Below are 19595 nucleotides of genomic sequence, written 5' to 3'. Positions count from 1 at the left end.
GATGCTGCCAGAGGCTGAGGTGCTGAGGCAATCGAGAAGGCCTTAGCCTTGTTCACATTCAACTGTAGGAAATTTGCCCTCATCCGGGATGTCTGTCAGTGGTCCTGGAGTTGAGGGTGGAGGCAGAAAGATAGGGTTGGGTGTCATCCGCATACATGTGGAAGTTAACCCCATGCCTGCCGATGATGTCACCAAGGATGTAGATATTAAAGAGGAGGGCCAAGGACAGAGCTCTTGGGGACGGCAGATGTGATAGTGCAGTGGCTGGAGGAGAAACCGTTAGAGACAACAAAGTGGAGATGGTGAGAGAGATAGGAATCGAACCAGGCAAGGGCAGATCCGTGATGGCTGAGAGGAGGTGTATGAGAATGGAGTGGTCAACAGTGTCTAAGGCGGCAGAGGTCGAGGAGGACAAGGAGGCAGAGGGAGCTCTGATCACAGATGTTCAGAATATCATTAGTGACTTCGATCAGGGCCATTTCCATGCTGTGGATAGCGCGGAAGCTGGATTGGAGGGGTTCAAAGAGGGAATAGCGAGAAAGAAAGGAGTGGAGCTGGGACTTGACAACTTGTTCCAGGACCTTGGAGAGGAATGGGAGGTTAGAGATGGGGCGGTAGCTGGAGAGGGATGGATGGATCCAGGGAAGGTTTTTTCAAGATGGGGGGGACGGCTGTTTTTAGGGGGGGGTGGGGACTGAACCGGTGGACAAGGGTTGATGACATCAGACAGGAGAGGGGCCAGAAGGTGAAGCTGGGAGACGAGAAGCGAGGGGTATGAGATTGAGAGAGCAGGTGGTGGCTTTGAGCTTGCAGACAGTCGTGGTGAGGGAGGAGGGAGAGAGGGAAAGAGGGCCAGAGGTGTAGGATTCAGATGACTCTAGGGCAGTGGAAAGGGAGGAATTTTTTTTCCAAGAATGGTATGTAATGGTGGAGGGTTGGGAAAGGGGTACTGAGATGCTGAGGAAGTTGAAGTGGTGGTCCGAGATGGCTTTATCGACAGTGGTGATGTCCGAGACGGTGAGTACCAACCTAGATTTCATATTCAAGCGTCAAACTGCTTCATCATGCTAACTGGGCAAGTTTTGTCCTTTACTTCTTCCTGAAAGCAGATGTGTGCTGATGCAGGGCTGGGTGAACAGCGACCAAAACTGTGCCTGACTGTTCAATGTCTAGCTTGCAATGAACTCACACACCAAGCCATTGGGGAAGGAGTGAATGATCGTTATGACAGGGAAGCAACCATACAAGACACTTCTTCGCACTGTTACTGTGGTGATTATACCATTGTAATCTGGCCTTGTTTTACCCATGTAATGTAAAGGGGGGGGGGAAGAGAAGGAAGAAACACAGGATTACAGTTGACACTTACTGCAAAGCGTGAACTAATCCCCTTGAAACCTATTCCAAAAGTGTTCAGGTAATGAAAAAAAGAGTTGTGGATGAAACAGAAATTAGAGCATTGATTGCGAATATCGTGTGCAGGGTGAGATGTTAATAGGTAGGTCCTTGAAGAATTTATCATTTTTACAGATGTGCAAAACACAACCACAAATAATTGTATGAAAAAAAATGAATGTGCGCCAAGTCAGTAACCAGAAGGGTAGGCAGGCCAGAGCAGTACTTACACATCATACCTCTGCTGAGCAGCTAGTTTGTTTTTATTTTTGTCGACTGTGCTGGACGACTGTTGCAAAAAATTGGGGTTCATTTTATAAAGTTCTTGAAGCAGCTTCTGTTCATATTCTTGATGTTTACCTGCCTGTGGAATAAAAGTAGAGCATTTATTTTAATGTCGAGCACGTGATGGCAATTGAGACATTCACTCTCATCAGAAATTTCCTGCATTCCTCAATATTCACTCAAATTGCCTACATCCCTTTAATACTTTTGAATACCCGATGAGGAATCTGAGATTTCCGATGATAACTGTATTACCTGGAGTCTGGGTTCGTGAAAACATGATTATGTAACTTGGGCATTGCATCTACCTTGATTGACATGTAGAGAGAGAAGCAGTTGCTGCTGAAGCTCTGTACTTGAACTTATAAAATCATAATTTTTAAAAGATTGTTGGTCAGTTGTTTCCTGAGCCAGGCAGGTATGTAGTACTGCGGGGTCCCACTGATGGCAGACCAGTCCGTCTAGCTTGTCAGCAGGACTTGTTGGGGCAGATAGTCAACAGGGCCTGCTACCTTCCCACTTGGCTCCTGTTAACACTGCAAGTCAAAGCCTGAACTGATAAAGTGGTCAGAACTGGACAGGCAGCAGTCCTGGCCCGCACAGGATATTTGAATTCAATCGCAACATTCATTTAAACGTGTATAAAAAAAAATAATGGGCCACGACATCTGTTGGATTCCTTTCTGCTGGAACAACAAGCAACGAGTCCATAATAAATCAAGAGCAAAAGATAAATGAAAAGAAACTCAAGGTGTCCACCTGAGGGCGCTCTGACATTGTGCAGCAAAACAAAACAAAGTGGTTCTGAAGTAGAACTTGAACAGGCAGCCAGCAAAACAGGGAGAAAACTATTTTACAAAGCCTTCCCACCTCCTCCCCAACTGGATTAGGTGCAACTTGAGAATCAACCTAACATGTGCTCGAGGTTAGGTCATAATTTTTTAAATTAGCAACGCTGACCAGGCTTTAAACCTCAGCCTCAAGCTACACATTTCCCAGGGAATACTTGTCCATTCATTCAAAATACATTTGTTCAGGTTAAAAATATTGTGGTGCAAATAAAGAAATGCAGTCGAGTCAAGCTGGCATCAAATGGTCAAATGCAACATTATATGAACCTAACAATACAAAACATTTTTTTTGGTAGGAGCAGAATTGAAGACATGGATGAATTGCCCATGACTTCTAGGGTTTGATGTAATAATTTATTCTCTTGGTTCCTTGAACTGGCCGACATACCTGCATCTCTTCTTTAGTGAAGCTGGCCGCTTCATCCCCTAACTCGTGCAGATACATACAGTCTGGTTTAGGACACTGCATGTTCTTCAAGAAGTAACTGCAATACTTTGTTGTACCTAAAGAAGCCTTTTTATACAAAAAAAAACAAGTGAGCAATTAGATACATGCAGAGGTTTCATACACATGCATTCTAACTTCGCTCAAAACTTACAAGAAGCAGTGAAACACTGCTATCAAAGGACTCAGTCTCTTAAATGATATAAAGCACAACGGATGCAGACTTTGACGATTTTGGTCCGGCATTCAATAACTGTAGGGCAATAAGGATACTCCTTCATTTGAAATCAGTAAGTTAATTACAGAATTAATACGATCACCCTCGATGCAATGGTTTTCCAAAGGTCCTACAATTGCACCCTATATGTCGGTCACATCCTCCCACCCCTCCACAATAATATGCTAATTTCACTCCAACAGTTACCCAATTCAACAGGAATATCCATTCTAAATTGATAAAACTCAATCCTTTTGCAGGATGATAAATGGGAGTTTGAAATAAAAACTGTGCTCAAACACACAATTGGAGAAGTGCAACATTTTGATTATCTTGCATGGTTGAGAGGTAACTGTTTGAACGACTGGCGGTCTTGTTCTATTGCTTGACGAGTGTGGCAAAGGACAAATACGCTCGTCGATCCTGGTCATCACTGGGAAGATGAGGGCTTAATAATGTGCTGGAGCACGCCTGTCAGTAGCTGATAAAACATAGAATGGGAGAGGCTGCTTACCTTGAGTGTTCTGCCGTCTACCACGACATTATTTACACACTGAATTGCTCTCAGCGCGTCTTCAGACCGGATGTAAGTTACATAAGCACTCGCACTGGGACCCTGGGATGGGAAATCGATGGTTAGTTAGTTCACTGTCAGCAGCCACCCCTCATACCTCAAAGTAAAACACCTCACAATCAATTGAGGGAGAATGGAGTAAGGAGTTGGTAGAAATAAATTTAGAGTGAAAAACTGCTTTACCCTGTTCCGGTGCTGCTGCACATTCTATGTAAATCTGTATAAGTGCACTGAACCCGATCTGAAATTGTGGATTCTACCCCATGGAATATACTGATTTCTAATGCAAATCTTCCTTTCCCCCCAAAAAACCACCTGCACAACATCCACCCAAGAACTTGTTCAATTCATTCATCCACAAAGCAGCAATTGTGCATCTTCCAGGTGTCACCCATTTGATTGGGAATGTGTCTAAAATTCCTAATATTTACAACGGTCTATCTCAACTAAAACCCACCATGAGTTATCCTCAGTGCACGCTTGGATTGCGATCCTCTCAACAAGTTACGAAGCATGCTAAGCCGTTTTCAAATCATTTGTCAGGCATATTTCGCATTGGGACAGATTGGTATGTTGATTCAGTTCCATACTGGGCTGGCAGCGAAGGCACAAACACAGGGTGACTTAGTGTTAAAATCAGTCAGTCGTTAGCAGCTTGCCACCCGCTTACAAACAAGCTATTTTGGCAGGCAGCACTGCAGCATCTCTGGCAAATTGTTAATCGGGAATCAGTAGCAGAGTACAAAGGCGACACTAAACCTTCTTACAGCTGGAATTTAGTGGATTTCAATGCTGCCGGCACACCAAAACAGTGAAAATCACGGCAGTGCTCATGCTGGCATCAACATTTCTGCACATCGCCAACACACCAATTGTGTAGGACACCACAATTTTGTGTGAAGTATGGCATTTCACTTTCTAGCGACTTGGGACATCCTCCTGATGTGAAGGCGCTATACAAATGTAATTTTGTTATTTTTGTAGATAATGTTCATTTGCATAGATGGAATGCTAGCTTGACAATCCAACAAGTCACCATGGTTTTAGCACTGGGAGCATAACATGTGTTGGTTGTACCTCAAGGAAGGAAAAATAAATAGCAGGTCTAACAATTCATTTTTTTACTGCTGAAAAAAACAGCAAGGTCAAGCATAAGATGGGTACTTTAGGGAATAAACAAGAGGAAAGGATATTGCCTCTGCAATCACTTTTGGTTCAACTGGAAAATATAAAGAGCACTCAAAGAAACGTTTATGAAAAAACAGTGTACTAGAACAAACAAATACACTGCTGAATGATGGTATGCTTGTTTCAAATCGTCGGACTGGGATAGGCAATATTTAAATTACAATATTTTGAAAACATCAACATTCCCTTAGTTGTTATTAATACAATTATTTTTGTATTTGATAAATGTATTAATTCAAGCTTTATCACATCGTCAAGATGTCTCAAACTCTTTCCAACTTTTCACTGTAAATGTAAACAGTGGACACAGCAGCCAATTTGCACACAGAAGTGTGCCACAAACAGCCACAAAGTTAGACCAATTTTTATCTCATAGACTGTTGGCCAAGAGATCAGGAGAACTCCCTTCTCTTTTTGAACTGTGCCATAACAATCTTTCATGTCCACCTAAACAGGCAAGCAAGACCTCGGTTTAATGTCTAATCTAAATGCAGCATACTTGCCAGCACTGCATTGGAGTGACAGCCAAGACTGTGCATGTTCAGTGGACTGGTACGAGGCTTGAACCCACAACCTTCTGCCTTAGTGGCGAAAGTGCGACCAACAGAACCATGCCCTTTTAAAAATGTTCCCTCTGCTCTTAAAAGTGTTCTTAAAAAGTTAAAAGCAGAGGCTAAGTGGGAGTGTAACTGGAACAAGAGTAACCTGGGAACGCACTTTAAATTCACATCCTGAGGATTCTAGACAGTTACTTGCTGGCTAAATTTACCCACGGACGCATTCACAGTGTTTGACAGTGATGAAATGTGAAGCGCAATAAGATGTTCCACTATTGTCGCTATACCAAATGCAATGATCATTATATACAAAGCTTAGCTGCAAAACTGGTCTGTTCGTAATACGGATGGGGCCAAGACTCAGGTCTCAGACAAGGTGACACAATACATCGCCTTGCACCGTGAGCTGTTGCAGTCAAATCCTAATAATAATCCTTGCACTTGATATAGCACATTATCACGTAATTGAGACGTCTCAAAGCGCTTCACAGAATATATTGTAAAGTGAATTAACTATTTTGTGAGTAAAAAAATGGGCAAGGAGAATATTATTATAGAAAAAAGAACAGAAAACAAATATGCCTTACCTGTGAACCTGCATATGATGTGCTGTTATTGATGACAACTTTATGTATTTTACCAAACTTCCCAAAATATTCTGGCCGTTTTAAAACCTGAAATAGAGAAGTGGCAGACGCTGCGTTTTAACTTGTTGCAAACTCATAATTTCTTTTCAGACCAGCTTAAGCAATGAAGGCCCAGCTTGAAAAGGAGCAACAGGCTGCTACCTGGGAGGTGTTAGATACAGAACAAAATATCATAATCAAATCTGAAGTCATGGACAAAACACAAAATATTGCAGATGCTGGAAATCTGAAACAAAAACAGAAGTCGCCGTTCTGAAGGAGGGTTGTGGACCTGAAATGTTAACTCAATTTCCTTTCTCCATAGATGCTGCCTTACCTGCTGAGTATTCCCAGCGACTTAAGAACAAAGAATTAGGAGGAGGAGTAGGCCATTCAGCCCCTCATGGCTGATCTTCAGACCTAACTCTAATTACCTGCCCTATCACCATATCCCCCAATCCCTCTATTTTTTAAAAATCTATCAGTCTCAGCCTTGAAAATGTACAAGGACTGAGCATCTACAACCTTTTGGGGTAGTGAATTCCATAAATTCACGACCCTCTGAGTGAAGAAATGTTTCCTCAACTCTGTTCTAAAAGGCTGACCCTTAATTTTGACTGTGACCCCTGGTTATAGATTCTCCTACCAGGGGAAACAGTCCCTCAGTGTCTACTTTATCAGCCCTTTAAGAATCTTATGTGTTTCAATAAGATCTCCCCTCATTCTTCTGTACTCTAGAGAATACAGCCCTAGTTTATTCAGCCTATCCTCATAGGTCAGTCCCCTCATAACAGGAACTAAACGAGTGAATCTAAGCTGCATCCCCTCTAGGGCAAGTATGTCCTTTTTTTAAATAAGGAGACCAAAACTGCACACAATACTCTAGGTGCGGTCTCACCAAGGCCCTATACATTGCAGCAAGACTTCCCTACTCTTGTACTCTAAACCTTTTGCAATGAATGCTAACATGCCGTTTGCCTTCTTGGTTGCTTGCTGCACCTACAAACTAACGTTTTGAGACTGGTGTACAAGGACACCCAAATCCCTCTGAACACTAACACTATCTAATCTCTCCCCCTCTAGAAAATAATCTGTTTTTCTATTTTTTCTACCTAGGTGAATAACTTCACACTTACTCACACTAGATTCCATCTGCCACCTACTCGCCCACTCCCCTAGCCTATCTATATTCCGTTGCAATCTTTTTGCATCATCCTCAGAGTTTACTCTCCCATCTCCTGTTTAGTGTCATCCGCGAATTTAGATACGTTACGTTCAATGTCCTCGTTTAGATCATTGATGTAAATTGTAAATACTTCTGTTTTTGATCTGATGTCGTGGAAACCCGGAGCTTTTTCTGAACAATAGCTTGGGGCAAAGGAAAAAAAATCTTATTTCAACCACAAACTATCTCTTGGGTTATGCAGTGGTTGAATGTAACCATCTCAGTGCACCAAGGTCACATAGGATACAATCTCAATGGTACACCTGGATCACTGACTAATAATAATACGCAAGTATTTGATAGAGTACCTTATCATGTCTTCAAGTCATCTCAAAGTGCTTCACAGATATACTGTAAAGTGAATTGACTGTATATTTTGTGGGAAAAACACAGCAACCAATTGCGCACAGCAGTGTCCCACAAACAGTTGTGGGTTGAGTGACCAAATTATTATTTTAGAGGGATGTTTAATTAATTCCGATAAATGACCAATTCTTCAGATCCAACATTTTTTCCACTTGTCTGGAATACACACCTGGACAATCTACCCCGTGCGCAGGCGCGACCCACGCAGGCGCGACCCACGCACACACGGCCAATGGAGTCAGACGAGAATGGGGGAGATGGGGTTGCTCCCTCCAGACACAAATTTGCCCACCCCCACACCAACACACACACGCCTGCCCCACCGCAGTCACATACACTCCCACACCCACCACAGACACACTCTCACCTGCCCCCGTCCAGAAACACGCCGCTTGCGCGCCCACCCTCGCGAATTGATGATTATATGTTTAGCCGTTATGGCTGGTGTACACAGTAATGTTTTGCTTCTCAGCCTTCCCAACTCTTCCCTCCACAGGCTGCAGATAATCCAGAACTCTCCCGCACCAAACTCCGCAACCCCATCTCCCCCATTCTCGCCCGACTCCATTGGCTCCCTATCCTTCAGAGGATCCAGTTCAAGATCCTGGTTCTCACCTACAAAGCCCTCCATGGCCTCACCCCACCCTACCTCTACGACCTCCTAACCCCCTACCAACCCACCTGCTCCCTCCGCTCAGTCGGCTCCAGCCTGCTCCACGTCCCCCGACCCACCTGCCCCACCATTGGCAGGAGAGCCTTCAGATACTTGGCCCCCAACCTCTGGAATTCCACCCCCCAATCACTCCGCCTTACCCCCTCCTTAGCCTCCTTCAAGTCCCACCTCAAAACCCTCCTCTTCGACCATGCCATTGGTCACCCATCTTCCCCTCCCCTTCCTTCTCCCTCCCTGACCCCAACTCAAGTCTGAAATGCTGTACACTGTCCAGCGCCTTGGAACATCCTCCCGACGTGAAAGGTGCTATATAAATGTAATCTTCTTGTTGTTTTCTGTTATAGATCAATTCGGCAGAAATCACATTTTGATTTGGAAGGACACCAGTTGGACCAGTTTTAACTTAATTCAAGTACAGCAGTTTCGTGCTCTTTCAAACTCAGGAAATTGCTTCATTTTGTCTATTTCCTGGACTAAGCATCTTTCCTGGGGTGACCTACTTCCAACACACTCCTCCACAAGATACGAGTAAGCATGTGACAGCATCAAAGGCTTCACCTTTCTCTCCTTCAACATCGCACAGTGGAATGGCTGAGACACAAAATGTAGCCAAGGAGATTAAAAGTTGATTTTTCATTGCCGTGATGCTGCACGCAAACACGAGCAACGCTCACATAAGCCATCTGAGGTTTAAAACTAAAACTTACATATAAAGTCAATACTGAGATAAGGTAACTACAACAACAGCTTGCATTTGTGAAGCTAACTTCACCTGTTAAGTATCTCGGAGTGCGTAACAGTGGCAGAGCTGGATGTCAAGCCAGTGGGGAAGGTGAACATAACAACAACAAATTACATTTCAAGACAGGAGGACGTGCCAAAGCAATACAGTCAGGTATTCACGTCTCGAGCTGGTGGTTGGGTTCATGAGAGGTGGGGGCGTGGGGAGGGGAGGAGGATGACCGAAAGGACAGTTGAAGAGGAGGGTCTTCAGATGGATCTTGAAGAAGGCAAGGGAGGAGGCTAGGTGGAGGAACTGTGGGATGGAGTTCCAGAGGGTGGGGGCAGTGTGGCAGAAGGCCTGCCCACCAATGGTGTATTCTCTGAGTGATAGGGAGCAGGTGAGGATTGAGGTGATAGGGTCAGAAGCCTGGTGCGGGAGAGGACACGGACTGCAGAGTTCTGATGATCTGCAGTCTGTGGAGGGAGGAGTTGGGGAGGCCTGCGTAGTCAAGCCTGGATGTGATGAACACGTGGATGAGGGTCTCGGCGGTCTGTGGTGAGAGACAGTGGTGGAGCCAGGCAATACTGCAGAGGTGGGGAAAGACGGGAGAGGATCATGGCACAGGATATGCAGTATAAAGGACAGTTGAGGGTCGAACAGGACGCCGAGGTTCTGTATTGCCTCCGTGAGGTGAGGAATGCATCCTTGAAGGGTGATCCTGTCAGCACCCGAGGTGCTGAAGGGAGCCAAGCCAGAGAGCCTCATCGAAGAGGAAGATTTTAAGGTGTGATCTGAAGATGAGCAAGGAAGAGTCAAGGCGGAGGGTTCCGTTGTTTTGGGGTAACGTGGCTAAAACCACAGCTTGGCAGAGGATGTGGGAAATAGTGGAGTGGGTTGTTAGCAGGTCGGAGAGCTAGGGAGGTGCCAGAGCATGAGGAGATTTGTACATGAGTGTGATGATCTTGAAATTCATCCATTCTGTAAGAGGAAGCCAGTGGAGGATAACAATGGCGGTGTTGCGGGTGCAAAGTTTGCTGTGGGTGAGGATACAGGTGGTGGAGTTCTGAATTAATGGGATTTTTTGAATAGTAGAGCTGCGGAGACCGTCGAGGAAGGTGTTGAAATATTTGAGGCAGAAGGTGACGAATACATGGATAAAGATTTCAGCTGCATTGGGTGTGAGGTATGGTCAGAGGCAGGGAGTGTGACTGGAGGTGGAGGAAAGCGGTCCTGATCAGGGACTGAATGTAAGGTAGGAAGGTTGGTGTGGCAATCAAACCTGATACCAAGGTTCTGTTCCAGTTCAGCAAGTCTGAGGATAAGCCAGGAAGAATAAGGAGATCAGAGCCACATGAGAGCCAAAGAATACGGCTTCTGTCTTGTTAACATTCAGCTGCAGAAAGTTGGTGCTTATCCAGGCGTTGATGTCTGACAAGCAAGACGACATAACATCAGTAGACCTGGGGGCGGGGGGGGAAGGCGGTGAGTGTATTTGGGTGTCATCCTCATAAATGTGGATGTTGACCCCATATCCTGCAGATGACATTGCAGAGAGGGAGCATGTATATGAGAAAAGGGGGGCAAGGATGAAGCCTTGGGGTACTCTGCAGGTGGTTCCTGGGGTGGTAGGAAAACCACGTGATGATGGCGGTGGGTCAAATAGGACTCAAACCAGGAGAATGTAGTCCCACTAAGATGGATGAGGGAGGAGAGCTGTTTGAGGAGGAATCATGCACATCTGTGAAGCCCAGGAGGACAAGGAGCCAAGAGACAGCCCTAGTCACAAAGAGAGAAAGTCATTGGGGTAGAAGAGGAGGCAGCCAAGCAGATATTATCCATTTTCGAGATGAAGAACTCCAGGACCTCTTCAAACTTGACATTTGAAGTGAGGATGCTTGAGCGGACGCCCTTAATAAGTAATATGAAGTTGAGAACAGGAGTGTTTGGGATTTTTAGCTTGGGAGTAGGCAATAATATTACAAGATCAACAACAAAATGATTGTCACAATTTGTCGTGACTTGATACTCCCTTCCAAATATAAATGCAACACTCAGAATTATCATAAGAGCCCAAAACAAAACTACTCACCTCTGGATCTGCCAATCGCTGTGAGAGCCCTACAACAAAGACTAGGTTCTTCTGTACAACCCGTACACTGGCCAGATGTTTGCGGTTTTCTGAGATTTTCTGTTTCCGCTCATTCTGCTTCTGTTTCTTCTCAATCTTTATCCTCTGTAGCTCCTCCTGAGACAGTGGTTTGTAAACTGCAGGATCTTCTGGATAGGGCTTGAAGGGATAAAATGAAGAAAGGATAACAACAACAATAATCCTTGCATTTGATATAGGGCCTTATCACATTGTTGAGACGTTTCAAAACGCTTCACAGAATAAATTGTAAGTTGTAATGTAACCATCTCAATGCACCAAGATCGCATTTTAGGACACAATCCAATGGTGTTCCTGGATTACTGATAATTAATAATAATACTATCACCTGCATTTGAAAATACGCCTTGTCGCGTCGTCGAGATGTCTCAAAACGCTTCACAGAGTATATTGTAAAGTGAATTGACTGAACATTGGGTGGGCAAAATGCAGCAGCCAATTGAGCACATCAGTGTCCCACAAACAGTCGTGGATTGAATAGTGACTAAATTGTTCGGGTTTTTTTTTTAAGCGATCCGCCTATCTGATAAATAACTGGTTCTGACTTACTGCTAGGTAAACAGAGGCGTATAGAGTAAGGAAATTTCCGTAAGGTTCGCCCTGCCTGGGAATCAAACCCGGGGTCTCTCGCTTGCCAGGCTCGTGCTGCAACTGCTACCCTACGGCAATCCGCAAGCTGACTCCAATGGAGTTTCAAACTCAAGTGAAGCAAAATAACTTCACGCCACTCACATCTTTCATTTGGCAAGAGAAGTTGTTCTGACATTGCTGCTGTGCATATTTGAGGCATTAAAGTGACCAATAAAAAAAACTTAAGTTAAAAGCAAGAAATATTTATTAATTTGAAGTGAAGCATGGAAACACTTCATAGTTGAGTATGAAAATTATCAAAAGGATTAATGAACACAAAAAGCATACAAGCAATTTTTTTTGGGGGGGTGAAGTCCCCTTTAGGTAAACGGATTAGATGTTTAGGGTTCATTGCACAGGTACACACAATTTGCATTTATATAGTGGAACCTCACACAGGCTAGCGTCCCAGAGGGCTTGAACACTTGAGCTAACATTGGGAGCAAACAGAGAAACACCAGATATTACTCGCATCAACTAAACGTGGCACAAGCAGATGAAAAGTTCACATTTATGCCAAAAGCAAGTTAGCATCATCTCAGACTGCTAAGACACAAGGCCTGCTTACTCCTGTTGCTGTGGATTTTTTAAAAAATCTGGAGTCGCCTTCAACCAGGAACTGTTTGTTCCACAAACTCAGGGCAGCAAAGTTATAACACAGTTGTCTCTGGGTCCCCATGGTCATTACTTCTTGCACGTTGGGCGCAATGCCCAGGAAGCATCCGCGATGTTCATAGCATTCACACAGGAGCTGTTGTCAGCAGACAAGTTGACATCCTGCATTTTTAAAACACATGGGATGTCAGCTTGTCAGCATAGTTACTGTCTCACTTCTAGTACACTTGCAATAAATTGAATAGTGCTGAACATGAACATGTAATAATGGGGTTACCCTTCATCTTTTCCAGGCATTTTATCACATTTGATAACTCAACACTTTCCTTTAAAGCGCCTACTGAAGAACTGCAATTTGTTCATAGAAAACAAGGGCATGAATGAAACAAAATTCCCAAGTTTTTAAAGTATTAACTTTAATTTCCCAAATTGCTTCAGTGCTGAATTCACTCAGTGCCGAGTCAATAAAAGTTTCTGTGACATACCTTTCTGCAGGCTGGACAGAGGCCATTCTCGTCTGTGCGAATTCGGTGCCAACAGAAGCGACAGATCTGGTATCCACAGGTGCAAGGAAAGAAGTTGATGTCGTCTATTTCTAAGGGTTCCATGCAGAGGGGACACTCGACGGGATCCTCCTTCGTATCAGGGCTGCGAGACATCTTCAGGTTACACACGAAATTCTCAGCAAAAAAAACTATGCAGAACGATGCTTCAGATCTGAGAGAAAAATCCAAAGAGGAAGCGATTAGCGACATAGTACGAACAAACAGTGATGAGCCTGTACATTTCCCCCATCCTTCAAGCAATATCACTTGCAGTGTCTCTCATCTCCAAGCCAAAAGCCCAAAAACAAAATATTAGGGGACATCAAAACAATAATAATTCTCACATTTCGAATATCACCTTTCAGTTTGGAAGGTGTGCCAAGCGCTTCACAGTAAAGCATAACAACTGCTTTTTGTGGAAAAACTGAGCAGCCAATTTGCACACAGATATTTCATTTGGTGGCTGTTTGTGGGGAAGAAAAAAGAGATCCTATTGCATGTTGGGCCAGCATCGCAGAAAATAAGACAAACAATGCAGATTTTCAAAGCAAACGTGAACAACTGACGAAAATCTTTCCCAACAGCGCTTCTACAAATAAAGTACTTCAGCTATTAAATATGACATAGTCCAGAAACTACAACACAAGAAACTAACAATACTAAAATCTTCCCTACTTTCACACCCCTTTACCAATACAGAAGATTGACATTATCTTTACTATGATGTTTCTTTCACTCTCAGACTGCATGCAAACAATCCTCTCACTTCTCTTTTCCTTCCAACCGGGGAGGCCAAGAATACGCCAGGAATGGGATTCAACAGCATCTGAAATTCTATTGTTCCATCAAAGCTATTGGCCATACCACCAATCTGGCTCAGTTGGTACCATTCTCACCTGAGTCATAAAATCGTGGCTTCAGATCCACATTGGGACTTTGAACTTTTAGTCTCACCTAATACTCCAGTGCAGTGCTGGGAACTGCAAATTGTCAGGCGAGCACTGCACTGCTGTAGGTGCTGTGTTTCATAAGAGACGTTAAACCGAAGTGCTGTCTGCCTGTTCACATGAATCCCATTGTATTATTAGAAAAGGTAAAGGAGTTTCTCCAGTGTTCTGGCCAACAATCCCTTAATCCCCCTTGTACAATAATATTGTGTGCAAACTAGCTGCTTTATTTATCTGCAAAATACATAGTGACTAAACTTCACAGTGGAGTTCTGTGAAGCACTTTGAGACATATTGACAATGTGATAGGTGCTTTACCAAATGCAAGGATTATTATTTTAGTTATAGCAGATAATTGTAATACTTTGGCATATTGGAAAAAAAATCAGGAAGATATTATAAATTTATCATGAACAAAAAAATCTTTGTAATGGCTCGGTTTTCTTAGCCTGTCTTCCTGTTTTACAGTAACCACTTGTAGTGTGCAGGTAGAGTAAAGGGAGTTTCTTTCTTTCGGTGTCCTGGCCTACAAATAAAATTGGTCGTTTACTCCATGAATGTTAGCGGAAAACTGCTCTGTGCAAATTAGCCTCCATGTTTGCTCACAAAATACACAATTACTCCAGTTTACAATATTTCCTTTGAAGTGCTTGGAGACGATATTGCAAGTGAGACACTGCACCAAATTTAAGTATTATTATTTGTTAATCCAATCTTGATATTAGGAGACACTGTTGACTGGCTAGTTCATTTTTTTAAAAAAGGTAATCTGGACAAAAAATTAAAAGTTGCAGTCATTATTTTAAACTTCCAGGTAACTCAGCATTCTAATTTCTGAATCTTTAAACCCACAGGTAATGGAGATGGGTCTCACCAGTTCTTGATTGAATGAGCTCCTTAACTACAAACTCTGACCCCAAATCAATGGCTAAGTTCTAACTGCACCTGATATCAAAAAAGCCTCAAAGTGATTCACAAGATTTGTAAATTATATTAGTAGGAGAATATGGCAGCCCATTTAAACACAGCAATGACCAATAAACAATCATGAAGTGTTTTTTTGAACAACTGCCATAATGCCCAACTAAACATGCAAACAGGAACTTGTATAAATGTTTCATTTGAAGGACAGCAGCTTTGATAAGTGGAGCATTCCCACAGCATTTAGTGTTAGTCAAGATGATGGGCTCAAAGTCCCAAACTTGGGTGCCGATCCACAACCTTTTATAATAATAATCCTTGCATTTGATATAGTGTCTTATTACATGGTTGAGACAACTCAAAGCACTTCACATAATACTGTAAAGGGAGTTGACTGTATATTTTGTTAGTGAAAAGCGGGAACAAATCACACACAGCAGTGTGCCACAAAAGTAGTGGATTGAGGGCCCAAATTATAATTTTTTTTAAATGGATTGTTTCTCCCGGAAAGCTATCCTCCAATTGGCAAACAACTAGGTTCCTACCTACTACTAAAGAAACAGAGGCATGTGGAGTACGAAAATCTGCCTAAGGTTTCGCCCTGCCCAGGAATCGACGCGAGGCAAGTGCTTCAATCAATATGCTACAGGACTCCACATCTATGATCTAGTCGCAGTTTACACTACACTTTATAATATAGTAGCATGAGTGCTTCCAACAAAGGAAGGCTAACAACTAATTAAATTGTTCTGATGTGAAGAGGGGAGGGAAGGTTGCAGGGATAGTTTTGAGGGGAGGAGTAGAAAGAGAGGAAGCTGAAAGGAAAATGAACTTTATTATGTACGTATGAGCCTCAGCGCAAGAGGGGGTGCATCCTACCCACAAAAATGTTGCAGGGTACTGCTTGCAGCCGAGAAGGCCAACAACTATTTGGAATAGTTGGGAACACTACCTCTCTTACATCAGCACAATAAAATAACAGCAACTAATCAAGCCAATCTTGAGGCAAGAGCAGCAAGATGAAAGAATGCAAGACTGAGAAAATTATGTGAGCAATGTCGCAACACTTATCACAGCAGTTTCCCCGGCAATTTACACAGTAAGATCCCAATTTTTCCCTTCACAAAATGCACCAGACCAGACATGCTGTTTGTTTGACAAGGCACATAGAGCAGACAGATCGGCAGACTACCATGAAATGCCAAAAACCTTAAGTGGCCAATGACCAGTAGTTTCTCCTCCTCTTTTTTCCTGAATAGGAACAGTATGACGAGACAGTGCTATGATGCAGTGCCCTTTTCCTTTTCAGGAGAGCGTGTTATTTTTAGCTTAGCTTGGAGGGAGAACAGAAAATAGACCACTTTCACCGATGCAAGCATCTTCAACTTCAATGAGTCAGCAAATCTCATTAAAGTAAAATCTTACCAGCCTTTTAATACATGTCGGTCATGACGAGACTTAATTAAAAGGGAAGTGGAGATTTTAGGTTACAATACAATTACTTAGATATTTGGGATCAAAATAGATTGGTGGAAGTTAGCTCTTCCCTTCCCACCAGCCCATCTCTGCTTCCGTCTGTTATATAGAAATAACGTTGGGGGTGCTTTTGTGAACAGAAGCTTAAATGAGAGCTCCAATTACTAATGAGGAGATAAGGAAATACATTTTCATGCAATGAGTGTCAGGAGTGTGGAATTCACTCCTGCAGAAGGTAGGTTCAATTTAAAAGGCACATAAATATTTGATAGATAGGGGTATCAAAGATTATGGAGAGGGTGAGGAAGTGAAATTGAGTTGCTGTTCGAACTTTGAAAATGGTGAGATGAACTCGAATTACCTCCTATTTATATTGTTCCTTTGTTCGGAACAATACAAGTTTACATTTCTATTGCATGTTTCATGTCAGATTGATGTCCCAAGGTGCTGGACAGTCCAGACTTTGCACCCAAGCTGAATGAAACCAAAACCAGTCAAATATTTCCTTTTTAAAAAGATTTAAGAACTTCACATCTGATAGACACAAAAGATTATTTGTTTCTTTACCTGCATATTCTCATATTTATAATGGTCAACCATCTGCCTCCTATTTTGAACTAAAATAATTCAGGCTGAAGTCTCGGTGGATGGTAAAGATCCCTTTGTGGAGTCCTGTAGCTCAGCGGTCAGAGCACTCGCTTTGGAAGCGAGAGACCTGAGTTCAATTCCAGGCAGGGCGAAACCTTGGTCAAGTTTCCTTACTCTACACGCCTAATAATAATCCCTCCAAAAAAAAAAAAAACAATAATAAATTGGTCATTTCCAATCTAGGACTGTTTGTGGGACATTGCTGTGCGCAATTGGCTGCCGCGTTTGCCCACAAATATACAGTCAATTCACTTTACAGTGCGTTCTATGAAGAGCTTTGGGACGTCCTCCCGATGTGAAAAGCTCTATATCAAATGCAAGGATTATTATTATTATCCAATGGCACTATGAAAAGTGAGTTTCCCCCAATGTCTGTGCCAACAATCCGAGATTCAATCGGTCATTCACTTCATGGTTCTTTGTGGGATATTGCTGTGCACAAACTGCTGTGATCGCCTCCAAATAAACTTTCATTACACTTTACTTTGAGGTGTCTCTTCAATGTGATAAAAAAAGTTTGGGTTATTTACTTAAATGGTGAGAGAGTGACACCTCCATTGACTGCACCATTCAAATGGTTTCACTGCAAGGGCAATCACTGTGCTTATGTTACAAAGGTTTACCCGCAGCAACAACTTGCACTTATATAGCGTCCTCCACGCAGAGCAGTGAGTCAGAGTATAGCAGAGCAAAATAATTGAAGATTATCACAGGAAACACTTGGTTGACCTACAGCCCTTCAGTAGTTTTAACACGAGTACAGCAAAAATGATTGTTGGCCTGGACACGGGGGAAAATTCCTTCTCTCGAGTCCCACGAGATCTTCAAAGTCTACCTGAAAACGCAGGTGGTAGCTGGCACCTCAAACAATTCAGTGCTCCCTAATTTTGTACCAGAGCATCAGACAGCGACTTCAAAGTCCCAGCATGGGTTTGAACCCAGAACCTGTTGATCTTCTTAAGTGCCACCAAGTGAGTCAGGTTGACTATTGTTGGGATACAGTTTAGTAAATCAAAGTGGAGCCCAAACATTTGCTCATCCCATATTCCCACATCCATTTTTCTGATCTGAACATGAACGCTGGCGAATTTCCTTCTCCTTCACAACAGGTAGCTGGGTTCAATTGCAGCTCAAAATATGGCTGAGATCAGCTAATTCAGTCTGGGTGGAATCTCTGGGGTCTCTTTCTGGTCTGCGCGCCCCAGTGTTGTACAGTCATTGCACCTCTGCAATCTCCGCAAAGCGTTTCAAGAAATGGACTTTTTGGTGCAATGCACGCATTTTTTTTGCCTTTCTTCACTTCCATTGAGAAAGCCCACGACATACAAAATGTACTCAACACTATAACAATGTCATATATTAAAATTTCTAATTCCACACGTTGGTAATTTACAGTATTCTGGGAGTGGAAAGTACACGTGAAATCAGATAAGCCAGCATAAAACAAGTAGGGCAGTAGTTGGTCTGTGTGAAAGATCTGTGAATATCAAAGAACGCAGGCTTTGTTATCAGGTGATATTAAATGTACTGAAAGACATTTTGCAAGATTTAACATAAATCAGCATAATTCTGGTCCAAGAAGCACTGTGTGGGAAGTAGACAGCCATTCACAACTGAGCGAATATGCCAAAATAAAACCTCCTGGTATAACTTCCAATGCCACAGATCGATTGTGGAGCATAATGACTCCCCTTTGTCAAACTTCCAGCAACGATAACTTGGATTCATACAATGACCTCTGCAAAAGATAATGTTTCGGAGTACACTGTAGTCAGACATTGGTTGGGTGTGTGGTGGAGATTAAAGGAGTAATAATAATCCTTCAATTTGATACAGATCCTTATCACGTCGTTAAGACGTCTCAAAGTGCTTCACAGAAATATACTGAAGTGACTATATTTTTTGGGTGAAACGCAGCAGCCAATTATTCACACCAGTGTCCCACAACAACAATGGAATGAATGACCAATTTTTATTTGAGTGATTGTTGTCCAGAACACCAGAAGAAACTCTCTCTTCTCCATCATGCAACTTGAAAACACAAGCTTCTGACTTGGAGGCGAAAGTGCTGCCACTGAGCCAGGTTGACACCTAAATATGATGTATGGATGCCGGATCATAAAATAATAATTTTATTATTGGGGATAATAATCTTTCAAAAAAAAGTAATAATTTGGTCACTCAATCCATGATTGTTTGTGGGAGACCGCTGTTAGGAATTGGATGCCGCATTTCGCCTACAAATACAGTCAATTCACTTTACAGTATATTCTGTGAAGCATTTTGAGACGTCTAGAAGACTTGAAAAGTGGTATATCAAATGCAAGGATTATTATTATTATAATCTGAATAAATAATTTAAGTGTTCATATGTACCTCTATACAAATAGGTCAATCCAAATGGTGACATTGGCTTGTACTACATTTCCTTTCCCCATATCCGCTATCTTTATTAAAGGAGCACCAATCAATCAAAAATTATTGGTCAGCCAGATGTTTGAAACATGCAGACTCTTCATG

At 42.7% G+C, this 19595-nt stretch overlaps 1 protein-coding gene across 9 annotated transcripts in view; it reads right to left on the bottom strand.

The window, feature by feature from the left end:
• Positions 1-19595, bottom strand: part of cnot4b (CCR4-NOT transcription complex, subunit 4b) — an 85983-nt gene that overhangs the window by 43057 nt on the left and 23331 nt on the right. For 5 of the 9 annotated variants that reach the window (XM_042334912.1, XM_042334918.1, XM_042334914.1 and 2 more), the window contains exons 2-7: positions 13024-13255; positions 11216-11413; positions 6100-6186; positions 3708-3809; positions 2920-3045; positions 1626-1759 (exon numbers count right to left, since the gene is read on the bottom strand). In XM_042334912.1, the coding sequence (XP_042190846.1) occupies positions 1626-1759; positions 2920-3045; positions 3708-3809; positions 6100-6186; positions 11216-11413; positions 13024-13197 (821 nt within the window). In that variant the 5' untranslated portion in view covers positions 13198-13255. The remainder of the gene's footprint in view (positions 1-1625; positions 1760-2919; positions 3046-3707; positions 3810-6099; positions 6187-11215; positions 11414-13023; positions 13256-19595) is intronic. The other 4 variants (XM_042334913.1, XM_042334916.1, XM_042334917.1 and 1 more) reach the window with 1 other exon arrangement.

Source organism: Callorhinchus milii, unplaced genomic scaffold (assembly GCF_018977255.1).
Source record: "Callorhinchus milii isolate IMCB2004 unplaced genomic scaffold, IMCB_Cmil_1.0 Scaffold5, whole genome shotgun sequence".
Lineage (NCBI taxonomy): Eukaryota > Metazoa > Chordata > Chondrichthyes > Chimaeriformes > Callorhinchidae > Callorhinchus > Callorhinchus milii.
This window is presented reverse-complemented; position numbering and strand designations above follow the sequence as displayed.